Below are 17,500 nucleotides of genomic sequence, written 5' to 3' on the forward strand. Positions count from 1 at the left end.
TAGGCGATATTACACTTTTTTCGGACAGAGACAACGCTGTTAACCACCAGGAACTCATTTTACACCTGAATATGGTGAGAGAATGTGAGTAAAGAGCCATTTTCCTTTTCAATGACTCAACTATGCGCCGAGCGAGGCTCGAATCATGTACCTTCCGATCCGAAAGCGAGTGTCATACCACTAGAGCACATAGCCACATGTTTTTGTTGGTAGTAATGGCAATGACGGTGGTGGTGGTGGTAATGTCGTAGTAATGGTAGTGGTAGTAAGTGTAGTGGTGGTAATGCCGGTGTTGACAATTGTAGTAGTGGTAATGGTAGTGGTGGTGGTGGTAATGGTAGTGGTGCTGGTAACATTGTTGGAGGTAATATTTGTAGTGTTAATGGTAGTGGTGGAATTGGTGGTGGTGCTGGTTGTGGTAGTGGTGTAGGTAATGGTGGTTGTGGTATTGTTGTTGATTGTAATGGTGTGATGGTAATAGTGGTGGTGGAGGTGGTGGTTGTGGTAATGTTAGTCGAGGTAAATGTGGTGGTAATGGTAGTTGTGGTAATGATGGTAGTAATCGTAGCGAGGGAAACTGTAGTGTTGGTAATTGTACTGTTGTAATGCTGGTGGTAGTAATGCTGGCGGTGGTGGTAACAGTGTTGGTGGTTATGGTGGTGGTGGTAATGGTATTGGTGGTGATAGTAATGTTAGTGGTGGTAAGTGTCGTTGTGGTAATGGTAGTGATGGTAATGCTGGTCCTGGTAATTGTGGTGGTAACGACAGTATGGTGGCCGTGGCAACAGCGATGGAAATCGGTTTTAACGTGATTTCTTCACGTTCTCGTTTCCTCGTTTTAGATGTATTAACTTTTAGTTTTTTTGTTTAAGAGACAAAGCTCACTGTTCTCAACAATGACATAACCCAAAACATTTATGTTAAGCTGAAAGATCACATTATAGATTCCGGTTCATGCTTTTGTTATGACACTATTGATCTCAATCAGAAAACAGTCAATAGATAACTTATCTATGCCATGTCGTCTAGTTTGACTGGTAAAACAAAACGAAAAGAAACGTTAAGATATAAAGCGCCATTTAAAGTTTTGGCCAGAAATTCCAACGATATATCGATAGACGGACCCTGAATTTGTCAAAATTATTTAATACCTTTTTATTCTCTCAGGTTAGAATTTGTTTTCTCACAATTGAGCTCATCTTCATCCATCGATATTTGAATTAAATCATCTCTGGCCAAACTGAAAAAAAATATATATTTGGAATTTAGTCAGTGTACAACAGAGCCGCAACCTGTAGCAGCTAACACAGCATGTATGCAACGCTAATAGTTGATGGTCTATATAATATTGTAACGATTGATTCCCCACCCACCCTCTCTAAGGCTGGCAAAAAAAAAGTTTGACTTCAAACATGCATAATAACTTAAAAAACGATAATTTATTTCAATTGCTTTAATTAAATGTAGTTATATATTATAACACGGTGCAGCTATGATGTTATAAATAAACATCATGGTTTATGTGGATCACAAAATGATGCAAATATATAAAGAAAAAACTCACATGTATGAGTGCGTAATGGGATCCCAAGAGTCTGCCGGTCCTAATTGGAATATATCAGACATAATTTATGACACTAAAGTAAATATTATTTTGCTCTTTGGAATATGAATATCATTTCTTTTGACAGGCTGGGGGGAATAAACGCGGTTTTGTAAAAGAAACAAAAATGTGAAAATGCAGTGTGATAAACGTGAGCAATAACCGCTGTACAACTTTTAAACTCACCTTCTAGTTTTTAGTTGGTACTCAGGGTAATCAATTATTCAGTTTTTGATGCCTCAATGGGCATGATCTATATTAACTTTCCATGTGCTCGAGGTCATTGGTCACATTGCAAAATGTGCTCAAAGTTACCCACTTTGTGAAAAGTGTTCACAGCTTTTTAAATATCTCACATCACGATTGGTCATTTGATTCAGCTTGACACATGGATATGTTTATAACATTTGTAAACAAAGCAGCGTGTTTACATTTGTTGAGAAATATCCAATCGTTGAACAGCAACAAATCATGTGATTGGTGACCAGGTTGGACGAAAACATGAATATAGATCGCTCCCTTCAGGAGTGGGAATTAATTGGGAATTACACGTGGAAATACCTAAACTGCCTGCTGAATTTGTTGATTTTCTTAATCTAGTTCACTCCCATATAATACCACCTTGACGCAGTGTGTCATGTTTTGACCAATAGAAGGAACGACAATCAACTCTCTGTTGTCGTTTCTAGCCAGTTATTTTATGAGTAGTTAACACTAAATTCCATTAAGAGGACTATAAACGTTTAAGATTACACATAGTTTTGTGTGTTAGTAAGTTATATCCGGCTGGTGGATGTTGTGAGTGTTTAAATAGACGCATAGCATCAATAACAACTCATTATTATGTGTGCACATGGAGGCAATCAAATAAACTGTCAATGTTACTAACACGTACTCAATAACCCTTATCGAACGCCTGTTAGTGCACACACACAATAGCAGAGACACCCACATCGTAGGTGGCCCACATACACTCACTCACAAAAAAACAAAAAACAAAGACACAACGACACAAACACACACACAAACACACATACACACACACACGCACACACACTTACACTAAAGTATACAAAGGACATGCCCACACTAACAAATAAACCTGCATAAATATGCAAACCCAAACAAAGGAAATATATTGTTGAAATTAGACACAGCATGCTTCGAGTAGATACTCGTCACAACAAATAGATATTTATCTACAACTACATCTGTGCTTTAACACCATCTCTCTCTCTCTCTCTCTCTCTCTCTCTCTCTCTCTCTCTCTCTCTCTCTCTCTCTCTCCTCTCTCTCTCACTCTCTCTCTCCTCTCTCTCTCTCTCTCTCTCTCTCTCTCCTCTCTCTCTCTCTCTCTCCTCTCTCTCTCTCTCTCTCTCTCTCTCCTCTCTCTCTCTCTCTCTCTCTCTCCCTCTCTCTCTCTCTCTCTCTCTCTCTCTCTCTCTCTCTCTCTCTCTCTCTCCGTTCTTATCTTTCTTCCCCCCCCCCACCTCTTTCTCTCTCTCACCATATCGTGATCATATCAATATCTGCTCGTCCGTTGGTTAATCATCTACCTATCTTTCGGTATGCTTTCGCCCAATGTTGCCAGGTGCCGTTGCAAAAATTCCGCAACTTTATGCGAGAAATCCGCCAAAACCCGCCAACTTTATCCTACTTTACCTGCGACATTTGCCCAAATCTGCCAAAAAATATGCCATGTTGATTTAAATCACTTATATTCAACAATAATATATTGTCTAAGAATAAAAATTATGTTACTAAACGCTACTCAACTATTTACAACTGTTCCCTTTTTAAAGGCATGCAGATTCGGAGTTACGATTTTGTTTGAGCGGGAGTTAGTCTGTCGGTATTGTATTTCCCTTCGGTTAATCTTAAATAAGTTGTGTAGTATATAGATCTAGACCAACAGTACATTCACAATTGGTGCTCCTAAAAGTCACTTTGGCGGGGGTGGGGGGGGGGGAGAAATAATTTGCTAAACATTTACTTTTTTAAAGGGTATACAAATCATCAACAGTCCGCCATCCGCCAGGCCATTTTTCCCCGCCACGCGATGATAACAATCCGCCAATTTGGCAACACTGCTTACGCCTAACCCAGACCTGTCTATTACTACGAAAAATTCGTAGAATTACGAAATTTTGGCTCCAATTTCAGAACTTAATAAACATTTCTTAGTCGTTTAAACTCATTGAAAATGAAAGTTGATGCCAGAATGCATAATTTCAAGGATTGTGATGTGTTCTCTTATCATTGTGAAGGTAAATTGTTGATCTGCAAAGTTAAATATAGCAACTCCATTATTTATTATTTATCTTCTAAAAACTACGAATCTTTAATTTTTTAAGTAGGCAGGTCTGGCCTAACCAGATTGTAAGAGTGCTACGTACGACCGGATACGACCGGAATGAGTGGAAACGAGCGGAAACGACGAAACGACGACGGTTATGGAAAGTTGGCAGCAGTGAGGAGTGATTCAGGGACCCCGGGAAGTGTACACCGGTGGGGAATGAACATGGGATTATGGGAGGAGGATTTAAGAGGGATATAAACCTGGGAATATGGGAGATAGATACCAGTGGGAAACGAGCGGAAATGACCAGAAACGATCGGATAGAAGATTGTTTATTGATGCTATACGCTGAAGTAAAATGCTCACAACATCCGTCAGCCGGATATCACGCACAAAGACACTACTATAGAAACCCGTTTAAATTATAGTCTATGGGATTTATGGCTCGAACGGACTACCTCAAATTATAACTCAATATTTTAGGATCTTAAACAGTCAAATGCATAGTTTTTGTTTTGGGAGATGATATTTTTTTCCTTGTAAATCATCTCTGTTATGTATTATTATATTTGTTATTTTGAATGTATAATGCAAGCATTTGAGTGTATTCCTCTTTGTTAGATCCTGTGCTTGTATCCCGATGAGACTTATAGGTGATCTCAAACTGAGTACATTGGCGGTATGCTCTTGGAATCGACATCTGATCCCTATTTGTTCCCAGTTCCCCTTTGTCTTACTTTCTATTGGGTGCTTTGATTGTAATTCTAGACTTTTTACTACCCCATTTTCTTCACTTTTTACTGGCGCTGATATAACCTTAATGTGTCGCAAGCGCCGCAAAACCCTTAAAAACAAACAAAACAGAAACAGAGTATACTATTATATGACAGTAGGATAAAACAATAATCAACAACGGATCACTTAGAAATGAAGCAGAAATATTTTGATTAAATCATGTTCTACGTCCATTCCAATGTGAAAGGAAATAATTTCTTTTCTTATTCTGTTTTTGTTTTTGTTTTTTGTTTTTTTTTTTTTTTTTGTTTCTATGAAAAAAAGGGGTGGGGGCGGGGGGGGGGGGGGGGGGGGGGGGGGGGGAGAGAGAAAGAGAAGAGAGAGGGAGGGATAGGGGGGGAGGGAGATTTCGTGGGGTACTACCCATATGTCTTGTCCAAAAGAATGAGAATAATAAATAGATACCAAGTTCTTTGTAATGAGCCCATTATCAACAGGTGTCCGCCATGGTGAACTAATGATAACATAGGATCCTGATAAGTAGAATATTATTTTGGGACATTAGCATCCCTATCAATTACTCAATGTACATCAAAATTGCACGTGCAGGGCAGCTCTCATTGAAGTCTAATTGTTTTGACCTACATTTGTCACACACGTCAAGCAAATTAATGATGATTCACCCACCCTCTATTTAGACACAATCAACAGATAATAAGGACTAAACTGACATACGCTGAAAAAAAAGTATGTTTTTAAAAGTTTGGCCAGAAAACTTATTTCTCAAATAAATAATGATCGATTGAAATGACCCAAGCTTGTCAAAAACCTTAAAATATGGGACATCCGGAAGTTTGAATTTATTTTTTTTTTTTTCGACAAGATGATTTTAATAGATAGATCGATATTTGAAGGACAAGTTTTCTGAAGAGATTTTTTAAAACGTGATTTTTCAGAGTACGGTAGAAATCACGCGCACGTGCTCATTTGACGGGTTTATTTATCTATTTATTTATTTATTTATATAGAAAGACACTTCGTCCATAGGTCTAATAAGATAAAAAATAATTTATCGTGTTTTCTTGTTTTTCAATACACCATTTTAGAGTAATTTAAACTTGTGACTCAACCTAGGTGGACAAATTAGCAGGTCTGATAACTCAACGCAGTTATGGGCCTGATTTAACTTTGTTATAATGTTGAATATTTTGCGTCTGATCGAGAGTATTTCCGTTGCAACAATGAGGCCATAGCAATTTGGGTTATCAGACCTACAAATAAGTACACATCTTAGTCAACACATCGATTTGTATCATATCAAAAATGGACTAGATGGAAAATATTGAGTTTTAATTTAAATAATTTTTAAAAAGGTCAAAATAAGTTGTTTGAACTCCATTTCCTTAATGAAGGCTTTTAGTTTGACTCCATCTTTTTAGATAATCTTGACATTGAATCTTAAAGATCTGAACAAGTATGGAAGGTGCCAGACAAAACAAGAAAGAAAAATACATGAACAAAAAAAAAAGCAAAACGCAAAAATCAGTCTACCTCGCTGGGGATCGAACTCAGACCTTCTGATTACCGGTCAGACGTGCTATTATTACACCACAGCGGCTCCCGAAAGTTGGGACAATTTTAATAACTATATTCGCTATAAACCTTCGCTTGCATCAAACAACGCAAGGCATTGAACACAAGAGGACGTTGACATGTAATCTTAAGGTTTACGCGCTGACTTAATACCTGTTCGAGACGATTGGTCACATACATGGGAATATAAAGCTCACATAGGAAAAAGGAACGAATTAATAACAATGTGAGCATATTATGCATAGTTTTGTAACACCTTATATATAAACATACTTGTTAATTATACGCGGCAATTACAATGCAACATATCAAACAGAGAGGAAAGAGAAGAGTCCCCCGTCTTTACAATCTGATGTCATATTAATTATTATAATGAAGTACTGATAGTGAGTGAGGCCCATGTGCATAGATAAATACACACTTGCAAATGTAGACACACTCCCTCTAGACACCCACACCCACACACCAATGGCACACACAAATGACATTATTCCTCTATGAAATACGTCAACAGATGCTTTTCCTCCTAATGCCAGTTGCCAGATTGTTCCAAATCTGTACCATATTATGATTTGGTGAGGTTTATGTCAGAATGTGGATTGAGTAGGCATGGTGGTATTATCATGATGATTCATCTTGTTTTTCTGTCTCTTAATGTATTGTTTTCTCAATTTAATAGCAAGAAATAAATTATAAACCTGGCATATTAAATTACAATTGTGATATCCTTAGTGGTATATTTAACAAGCACACGTTTGCCAAGAACATACACATATCATATAGATAACACATAATATATCATGGAAATTTGCAAAGCAGTCACACAATTTGAATAGCAGAACTTCAAAGTATAATATTTGGTTTTCAATTATCCTTTGTGTTATATTATTACAAGCTGATATAAAATAACGAACACCTGTACACTCCTATGTAGCCTTATGTTATAACGTAAACAAAATCAAAAACATTCAAAACAACAACAAAAAGAAAACACCAAATAACAAAAACAAGAACTCAGATTCAATAACATAAATACCAAGTGGTTTAGAATCACTCATTATTCTTTACATTGACATTGAATTATAGGAACAGAAGTATATGTAAAGACCTGAAGAACATGATATAATATTATTAAGCATTTTCCAAAACAAAATATTTCCACAATTCCACGAATCTGCCAGCATCTGTGTGAACATCAATGTCCATGTGATATAACATTCAGGTTTCTGGAATGAGAGAGTTGAATTTTAGCTTACATTGAAGAATCATGCCATTGTAATACTATTCTTCCTTGGGGTATGTGTCTATCTATAAATAATTTTACCTCGATAGAGATGATAATTTATTGAGATCTGTGCAATATGTTGTATCACATCTCTCTAGAAACCAGTCTTCTCGGTGCCCACTTACTGTATAGCTAAAACCCACTTCAGTAACCGTAAACACGAAGAAAGAGAGAGAGAGAGAGAGAGAGAGAGAGAGAGAGAGAGAGAGAGAGAGAGAGAGAGAGATTTTCAGAATATTTCATTATTTCTAGGCGTGTCACCTCATTTCTTTCGGCATAGGACAAAAGGTCGCATATTGGTAATTGTGTCGAATTGAGTTATTGACACTGGCGTGTTCTTGAGCTGAACGCCCACTCCTCTATCTGGGTTTCATGACTCTATGTCAATATAAAATGTTTCATTTAAAAATAAATAAATTAAGAAATACGACTTGATAGATTAAAAGATATTGAAGAAAACCGATTTTTTTTGTTTCTCCTGTAAAATGTGTTTTTGTTTTTTTTTTCACGATGCGACGCTTTGTCTTTTAACATCGCAGATTTGATAATAATATGTCAATTGGGAAAACTGACATAGCATGGATACCGTTAACAAACAATACGTAAATATAGAGATGAATTGTGAAAAACTCTTACAATCACACACACACACACACGTACGCACGCACACACACACACACACACACACACACATAAGCACACATCCATACAAACACACTTACACACAATGATTGTGTCTTCCACAGATGTACTTTTCTTCTTCTTCTTCTTCTTCTTCTTCTTCTTCTTCTTCTTCTTCTTCTTCTTCTTCTTCTTCTTCTTCTTCTTCTTCTTCCTCCTCCTTCTTCTTCTTCTTCTTCTTCTTCTTCTTCTTCTTCTTCTTCTTTTCTTCTTCTTCTTCTTCTTCTTCTTCTTCTTCTTCTTCTTCTTCTTCTTCTTTTCTTCTTCTTCTTCTTCTTCTTCTTCTTCTTCTTCTTCTTCTCATCATCATCTTCTTCTTCTTCCTCCGCCATGTAGACGTACTACCCACGCACGCTAACTCAAACAGATACATATCACAACTGTTACAGGGTATTTCAAAACACCACATTTGTTTTATTTAAAAATCTACTTTTGAAGTTTAAAAAAAATCATTTCTTAAAGAAAAGACTGAAGTGAAAGGGAGTTTGTACAATAATATACTACAACCTCAAATGTATGGATGTGTACAATAATATACTACAACCTCAAATGTATGGATGTGTACAATAATATACTACAACCTCAAATGTATGGATGATGTACAATAATATACTACAACCTCAAATGTATGGATGATGTACAATAATATACTACAACCTCAAATGTATGGATGATGTACAATAATATACTACAACCTCAAATGTATGGATGTGTACAATAATATACTACAACCTCAAATGTATGGATGATGTACAATAATATACTACAACCTCAAATGTATGGATGATGTGTGGAATTCTATTTAAAATGAATTCAAAACAGTCATTGATAATCATATACTTTTTTTTTTTTGTAAACTACAGCAAGACATATTAGCAACCATGATTCCATTCAGAAATAAAAAGATTAATTAAGAAAACGAAAGAGAGCTGAGAAACTGTGTATAAAATAGTGCGAGATGAAGCAAGAAAGAAAAATACAAGAAAAAACAACCTTCCCCGCCAAAAAGTTAGCCTGCCTCGACTGGGGAATCGAACTCTGACCTCCTGATTACCGTCCGGGCAGGCTGATGTTTTGGAATCTTTTTTTTCCTTGTACTTTTCTTTCTTGCTTTGTCTGGCAATGTTTCATACACACTATTTAGATCTTTATCTTACAGCCAGTGACTGCTACATAATTGTCACCAAGGAAAAGTGATTATGATATTACAGGACAAGAACTTGTAATTCTGACAAAGTTAAAGAAAAGATACGTAAAATGAAAAAAAAGTGCCGTAAAGCATGTAGAAAAAGCTAATTGAAATTGTCTCAAAACTGTGATAAACGTACCAACCGACTGACTCTTGGGGAACATTAGAAGCAAAAACCAACAACAGACAAGTATCCCAGATTAAGGAGCTAATGGTAAACCAGTATTAGGACCCAAAAACAAAAACCCCATTCGTAAAACAACCAATTTCTCTTTGTATCTTCTCATACATCACCCGAAATTACCCATAATACATTAAATAAAACAAAGAGTTTCCTGAAATGAAGTTTTATCTGAAGGGAATTTAACAAAATAATAGGATTTTAAAAACTCTTAGTCGATTTGGTTGAATAACGCTGTTATTTTGGAAAAAAACTAATTTAAAAAATCGCTTTCACAAGATCAGTTTCTATCAGTTGAATCACATGAAATGAAACAAAGACTCACAAACCTGCTTCAACAGAATAGCACAAATAGTTTCTCGAAGGTTCAGAAAAGTGTGAAAAGAGTATCAACTTGGTCCACACTTTTTCTACCATAAAAAAGCTATAACAACTAGCGAGATTGACATTTACAAAAAAAAAAAAACATTTTAAAAATATTTTTTATTACTGAACCACGAGAAAGCGATGAAAGTGAAAATTTTCCATAATTCTACCAATAACTTTTTATTTGAGTATTTTTGTGACGAGCGTCACAAAAACGGCCTTCCGTCACAGTCTCATATTTGAACAATCACCTGGAAATGGTATTATGTCAGGATGAAAATTTGTGCTGAAAATACTTACAAAATTTTAGTTTTTTCAGTTTATGAAATATCACTCATTCTTTTTTAATAAAGCAATTTATCCATTCAAATTTCAAAATTACGACATAGATTCCAGTTTTCTGCGTCTTGTACATGCCGACATAATATTGTTTTGAGGCATTACAGATTTGAAATCAAATCACTGCTCTCTCAAGCATCACTTTCTCAAAGTAAAATACGCAGTAACCAGAAAACAAATCTATTACAATAAAGCCACGGTTTAAAAAGAGAGATAAATCAAATGCCGAAAACCACGCAACTGTCTCTTTAATATCAACAACTTGCAAACTGCTAGAGCTTGCTATAATACACAGTGGTGTAATGGACGATTTAGAATGATTTAAATTCTCATCATCGTCCAGCAAGACCCCAGAGTCAAGACAATATAAACAGAGACCATCATTGGTGTGACAGGAATAGTTTGCTTTTTTCTGGTATTGATTGGCACTCAACGAATTAAATTTAGACAATAACAAAGATGCTTAGCTAATTGAAACGATTTATCAACAAATGAGATAATTTCTTTTATAAAGCCATTGAGGCATTTTACCTTTTGATAAACTTTGAGATAATATCGTAACTAGACAAGGTACTTATTACTGATTCGCAGTGCGGCGTCTGGAAGTGAGCAAAATTTAATCAAGTTTTTTCCTCAATTTAAAATAAAATCAGGATTCCAAACACGGGTTCAACACTGGGTACTTTCGGGTGACACTCTTCTCTGACAACCTCCGCCTCGTCAACTATTTTTTTTCTGATAAGATAAACTGCCTAATATTGATTATAATGTGTTAGTTTCTTTGTACGTTGCAGTTATAGAACCAGCTCCATTTATATCAAGCACGTATACTATCATGATATTCTTAAGATATATTTATTTTTCATTTAGGCCAGGAAGGATATTTTTTAAAAAGATGGAGTACGCCTCAGCATACATCGTCTCACACACGGTGGCTTTTCGTCAACATAAAAGTGTTTACAATAAGAGAAGACAATTTAAAAAAGGAATCTTACAGAGTTCTTGGATATCACGGAATCCAATCTGTTTAGCCTAATGCGTAATGCTGTCAATCAATTCCAGCCACGCCCCTTCAAATTGTCGATAATAACAATCGAAGAGCGCACGTGCCCAGACATCCACCTACCTGCGTGAGAAGCAAAGATAAAAAAAAAAAATTTTTTTTAATAACAAAAAAACCTAAAATAAAAATCCACAACCCCCCCCCCCCCCCACCCCCAAAAAAAAAAAAAATTAAAATAAAAAACAAACAAACGTGGCACCAGTTAAGGATTCTTCTCTTCCCCTCAAATTTAGAAACGGGGGACGCCGTACACTCGTTTTTTGTGGGTTTTATTTTTTTTTTTTTGGTTTGTTTGTTTTTTGTTTTTGTTTTTTTTTCGGGTTTTTTATTGGGGGGGGGGGGGGGGGGGGGGGGGGGGGGGGGTTTCGTTCCTGGAACTTTTGATAGAATGGGATTTTTCTTGACCAGAAATCTTAACAACTCCGATCACAATTTCCATTTCACTATATGCTATTTCAAACGACCAATTATAACAAGTTTGAGCTCATCTCAATCGATCGATATTTGAAGGAAACGTTTTATGATCAGAATGGGAAAAAGAGTTTTACCAGATCACGGTAGTACTTTCTCTATCATTTCTCTGACCATCTCGATCTGTCAGATCATCACATTATGAGCTCAGCGTTTCAATATTGTTTTGATAAATTTTTAAAGTTTTAAATGTTTTGTCTGCGTGTCTGCATGGTGTTGTTTTAATTATCTTCCATCTCACATTGGACTTAAATAACAACTCTTAATAATATCAAGATTCACCATCACCGCCACCATGACCATCATCATCATCATCATCATGATCATGATCATCATCATCATCATCATCATCATCATCATCATCATCATCATCATCATCATCATTGTCATCATCATATTCATTCTATGACAAAATGTATTTTCTTTTGTTCTTATACCATGAGTAAATTCGTAGACAAGTTTATGGCTCCAAAGCCAGCTTTGCGACCAAACTCACTTACGTCGGTTTAAGTTTTGTTTAGTATTGTCACTTGTCAAAATTATTTAAAAACAACTCTCATTATGATCAATTAGTGGCCCCAATAAACAGTTGATACAGCACTCGCTTAACAAAGGGACCGGTTTCATTCTCCGATGCTGGCGATATCTCTTGATGACCCCACTGCCTATCCAGCTTTCAAATTTCAATTTACAATCCCCCCCCCCCCCCCACACACACACACACACACACACACACCCTCCTCACTCTCTCTCTCTCTCTCTCTCTCTCTCTCTCTCTCTCTCTCTCTCTCTCTCTCTCTCTCATTCCTTCCCTTGGGCACGCACACACACACACACACACACACACAGACAGACAGACAGACAGACAGACACATTTCTGTATATTTTGTCACCAACCCCCCCCCCCCCCACACACACACACACACACGCACAAACACTTTCACATCCCCCCCCCCCCCCCCCTTTTTTCCCGTGATGCTAGGATTCAATTTTTTAAATGCAATATTTTTTATCTCGTCATTGTCGTCTGACGAAGTGCCGAAACGTTGTATAGTTGTGTATTGTTTCACTTGATGAGCCAGTATTACTCCTTATGTTGTTGGTATAAATTTCCACCCAACAGCGAATGGTGGCCGAGTCTTTTATCTCTATCCAAAATGTAGCAAGCATCCATTGTCCATTAACCCCATTTTAGCCTGAGTAAACTCCGGCTACATGGGCCGTGGGGCTCTGAAAGAAGGTCCATGATAATGCTCAATGAGGGTATCTTTGAAGCCACATATTGAGTCATAGATTAAAGAAACCTGCGCATTGAGTCTTGTCAAAACTCATCGAAAAAGGAGTAAAATATCACCAAAACGTATTATGAGGTACGAAAAACGCCATAAATTGTTACTTGAAAAAATTTGTTTCCGTCCTTATCATTCTCAAAGATTTTTTGGATCCAAATTAACTCGAACCAGTATATAGTTGACTATACTGTAAATCATTTGTTCTTTTATTATTCCACAGAGGTGAGAGTTCGAAATCTGATGTCTGTTCAAACCATCATCGTGCCAATTCATATTCTGTCACCCAAACCACGCCTTCTTCAAGTGAGTCCTCTGAATCCTCATTGGACCCTTCCCTCATGCACCCCCAGACTCAGCGAGGATTTGAACAAAGTACTCCAAGAAAGTTGGTCAGCTTTGGATACCATTCAAGGATTGAGACAGCGCTTAAGTGATTTTAAAATGAGTAACACAGATGAACATGAAAGAATGGGTACAGATATGTCTCCAGTGAGTAGAAATGATGATAACAACCGAGGACTTCGTCATCACAGTTCTAGCAGGCAAGGACATAAAACTAGTCAGAGGGTCTCACCGGTGATAGCTGCATTTGTGAAACAGACCTTAATGTTAGAAATCAGTGCTGCAACTGGAGTCAATTTGACCTTTGAAATACTAATCTGGAATGGTATTGGATGGGATAGTTTTCGACAAAGACCTATTGAAGATGGATGTGAATACACTGCAAATTGCAAACAGATTCAACAGGTGAGATTTCTTAACTCTCTCCTTACCAGCCATTTTCATCATTTTCCTCAAAACTTCACATCCAACTAACACAAAAATAGATTTTATCAATAAAACATAATAGCAGTAAAATGCTTGCGATAAATAAGTTCATTAGCAAAAGATGCTCTACAACACACTGTTCATTTTCTTTAAATTTTATGATGTACAAAAGAAATTTGAATAAGAAAACTATTGGTTATATCCTAACGAAAGTGACGATTTTCCTATAGTTGGTAAGGAGATGGTAAAAGTAACAGAAGTTGGTTTTAAAACTGTGAATTCCAATTTTGCAATTTGTTGGTTATTATGTAATACTCTCATTCCACCCATAATTGTGTCCAGTTGTCAGACCTGCAAATCTGCTCACGTCGGTCATGGTCGACTTTAAAAACATCAAAATTAAAAGACAGCATCATTGAGTCAGCGAGAAGGGAAGCGTCATTTTACGTGCTAAATGAATTTAAGAATGGGCCATTTAACTTTGTTGCTATTACTCTACTCTATCAAAAAGACGCCCCCCCCCCTCCCACCCCCCGCCGTCTATTTTTTGTTCAGAATTTTGCGCATCCCCGCCCTTTCCATTGAATTTCAGCTCACAAAATGTCCAGGTGAAAATCCACCTAAAGAGAAAACAAAAACATAATCTTTACGCTGTCGCAGCTATTTTACAAGTAGTATATTTGATAAAACCATTTGATATCTCCCTGCTCGCCTCACCTAAATTATTTAAAAAGTCCCAAATGCGCACCCCCCCCCCCCTCCCCTTTTTCCCTTCTACGGATTGGTCATACATACATACATACATACATACATACATACATACATACATACATACATACATACATACATACATACATACATGCATACATGCATACATGCATACATACATACATACATACATACATACATACTACATACATACATACATAACATACATACATACATACAACATACATACATACATACATACATACATACATACATACATAACATACATACATACATACATACATACATACATACATACAACATACATACATACATACATAACATACATACATACATACATACATAACATACATACATACATACATACATACATACATACATACATACATACATACATACATACATACATACATACATACATACATACATACATACATACATACATACATACATACATACATACATACATACATACATACATACATACATACAATACATACATACATACATACATACATACAAATACATACATACATACATACATACATACATACATACATACTACATACATACATAATAATATAATATATATATATATATATATATATATATATATTATATATATATGTGTGTGTGTGTCTGTGTGTGTATACTTATGTATACGTATGTATGCATAGATTATAAAAAGAGAAAGCAAAGTAGATCGGCAAATAGACAGAGAGACACGAGATCTAGATAAAGAAATAACAACAAAATGTGCAAATTAAAATGCCGAGATGAGAAGATATCTAAATATATATATATATATATATATATATATATATATATATATATATATATATATATATATATATATATATATATAGAATGCAAATTTTCACTCACATTTTTGTGGCCGAGACGACTCGTTTCTGTGTTTTTTACACACACACACACACATATATATATATATAATACATATATATATATATGTATATATATATATATATATATATATATATATATATATATATATATATATATATATATATAGTGGACACCCCACCCCCACCCCCCCCCCCCCCCCCCCAAAAAAAAAAAAACCCCAAAAAATAACAACAACAACAACAACAAAAACAAAAACAAAAAGAGACCAAATGAAACCAACAAACAAACAAAAAAAAGAAAGAAGCGTACATCCTCTCTTCCCGCACCAAAATGGACGGCTAACACATAATGACGATAATTGTTATGTATCACTCTTTTCCAAAGCATTTCTCATAATAAGTCTGTGTTTTTCAATGGTTGTTTAGGACCGATTGAAAAGGGAAGCTGGACAAAAAGCGAGGAGTCTGGGTCGGGCAGGGCGCTAAAATAATCATCCAGAGACAAAAGCAATCGAGAGTTCGTGCTTTCGTGTCGATTTGAAGCTCCAGTGAGGAACGGAGTAATAGCATCAGAAGATGGATTTCTTCTAATCCCATTAGAAAATTGAACGGCTAGCGGGAAGGCATAGTTCGGCTTGCTTGCCCACGGGACCCAACCAGTTCGTAATTAGGTTAAACAAAGTGGGAAATGACTAGGGGTGGCTCCGTCTCTCTTGTTCTCTTTTGCCCTACAATCTCAAATAAGAGATAAAACCAACTTACATATTATATCTTCTAGGTACGCCAGCATAAATAGAGGTGAAATATAAGTATTTTTCTAGATTTATTTACCTTTCCTTTTTATGAGGAATTGGGCATATGCCCAAAATAAAGAGGATTGATTGGTTGCTTTATAATTGATAGATACCAGGGTAACAGAGGATTGTCCGCTGGCAGAAAATAAAACCCTAAAAAACAACATAACCGAGTTCATAATTATCATGTTGTTTTGTTTTTGGTTTTTGTTTTTTTTTTTTTTTTTGTTTTGGTTTGGTCTTGTTTGTTTGACTGTAGTTGTATTTTGTGTTGTTTTTTTTTTGTTTGTTTGTTTGTTTGTTTTTTGTTTTTTGTTTTTTTCTTTTTGTTTTATTTATTTATTTATTTGGGGGGGGGGGGTTGGTATTTTTCTAAATATCAGCTTGATTTTTATTTTAGATTGTGAACTTTTGTTAAGCAACATGTCTAATAAAGATTACCAATGGCTTTAATTTTTTACCACTAGCCAACAGTACCACTTAGCATAATATAGACCATGTCACGGTTATTATAATTTTTCTTTCGATATAAACGGCACTGTTTTGGGCCAGGTATTCATTAGTGTGTCAGGAGAAGTTAAAGTAAAGAGCCTTTATAAGGACTGAAGCGCCGTTACAACGGGATTCGAGCTAGGAAGCCAAAAGTCCAAACCTGAGTGTCATACCAAAAGACCACAAGACTATAACACAGCCTGAAACGAGTAATGAAATAATACTTACTACTTTGTAGGCACGAGCAATTTTTTAAAAATCCTTTATTTATACAGAAGGCGAAATTTGTCGTTAAGGTCTATTCCAAGGGAAGATTGTAATAATTCAGGCGTCAGCCACAGTACAGGGCCACACATTGAGCTAAGGCGATGACACTGCGCAATTGGAGATTCGAACTCGGTACCTCTTGGTGTTACGCTTCCTCATGATAAAAGAGTTTGAAATTTTGTGTATCATTCATTTAATTATTGTCAAATGTTGTACTCTGGTTTTTGTTTGGTTGCCTGATTTATTTTTGTTTATTTTTGATGGTATACACACTTGAAAGCGGCTTTTTGCTTTTCAAATCCCGTCTACAAAGGGGATTAGAACAAAGCTATGCTATCTATCAACAGAGTCATCTCAACGTAATATCATTTCGTCACACATTGTGGTAATGCAAGTGACAATGCAACCCTTTATCTACTGGCCCATCGCCCATCATTCAGTTCCCCCTTCCTTTGTGAATCAAAAGTTGAACAATAACGACTAAAAC

General features: G+C 36.0%; 1 protein-coding gene across 1 annotated transcript in view; it reads left to right on the forward strand.

Annotated features, from left to right (window-relative positions):
• Nucleotides 1-17,500, forward strand: part of LOC144964014 (uncharacterized) — a 139,118-nt gene that overhangs the window by 31,802 nt on the left and 89,816 nt on the right. Inside the window, exon 7 of the mRNA XM_078897959.1 lies at nucleotides 13,318-13,844. Within this exon, the coding sequence (XP_078754085.1) occupies nucleotides 13,318-13,844 (527 nt within the window). The remainder of the gene's footprint in view (nucleotides 1-13,317; nucleotides 13,845-17,500) is intronic.

Source organism: Berghia stephanieae, chromosome 2 (assembly GCF_034508935.2).
Source record: "Berghia stephanieae isolate SIO BIC M18660-M18661 chromosome 2, UCSD_Bste_1.3, whole genome shotgun sequence".
NCBI lineage: Eukaryota > Metazoa > Mollusca > Gastropoda > Nudibranchia > Aeolidiidae > Berghia > Berghia stephanieae.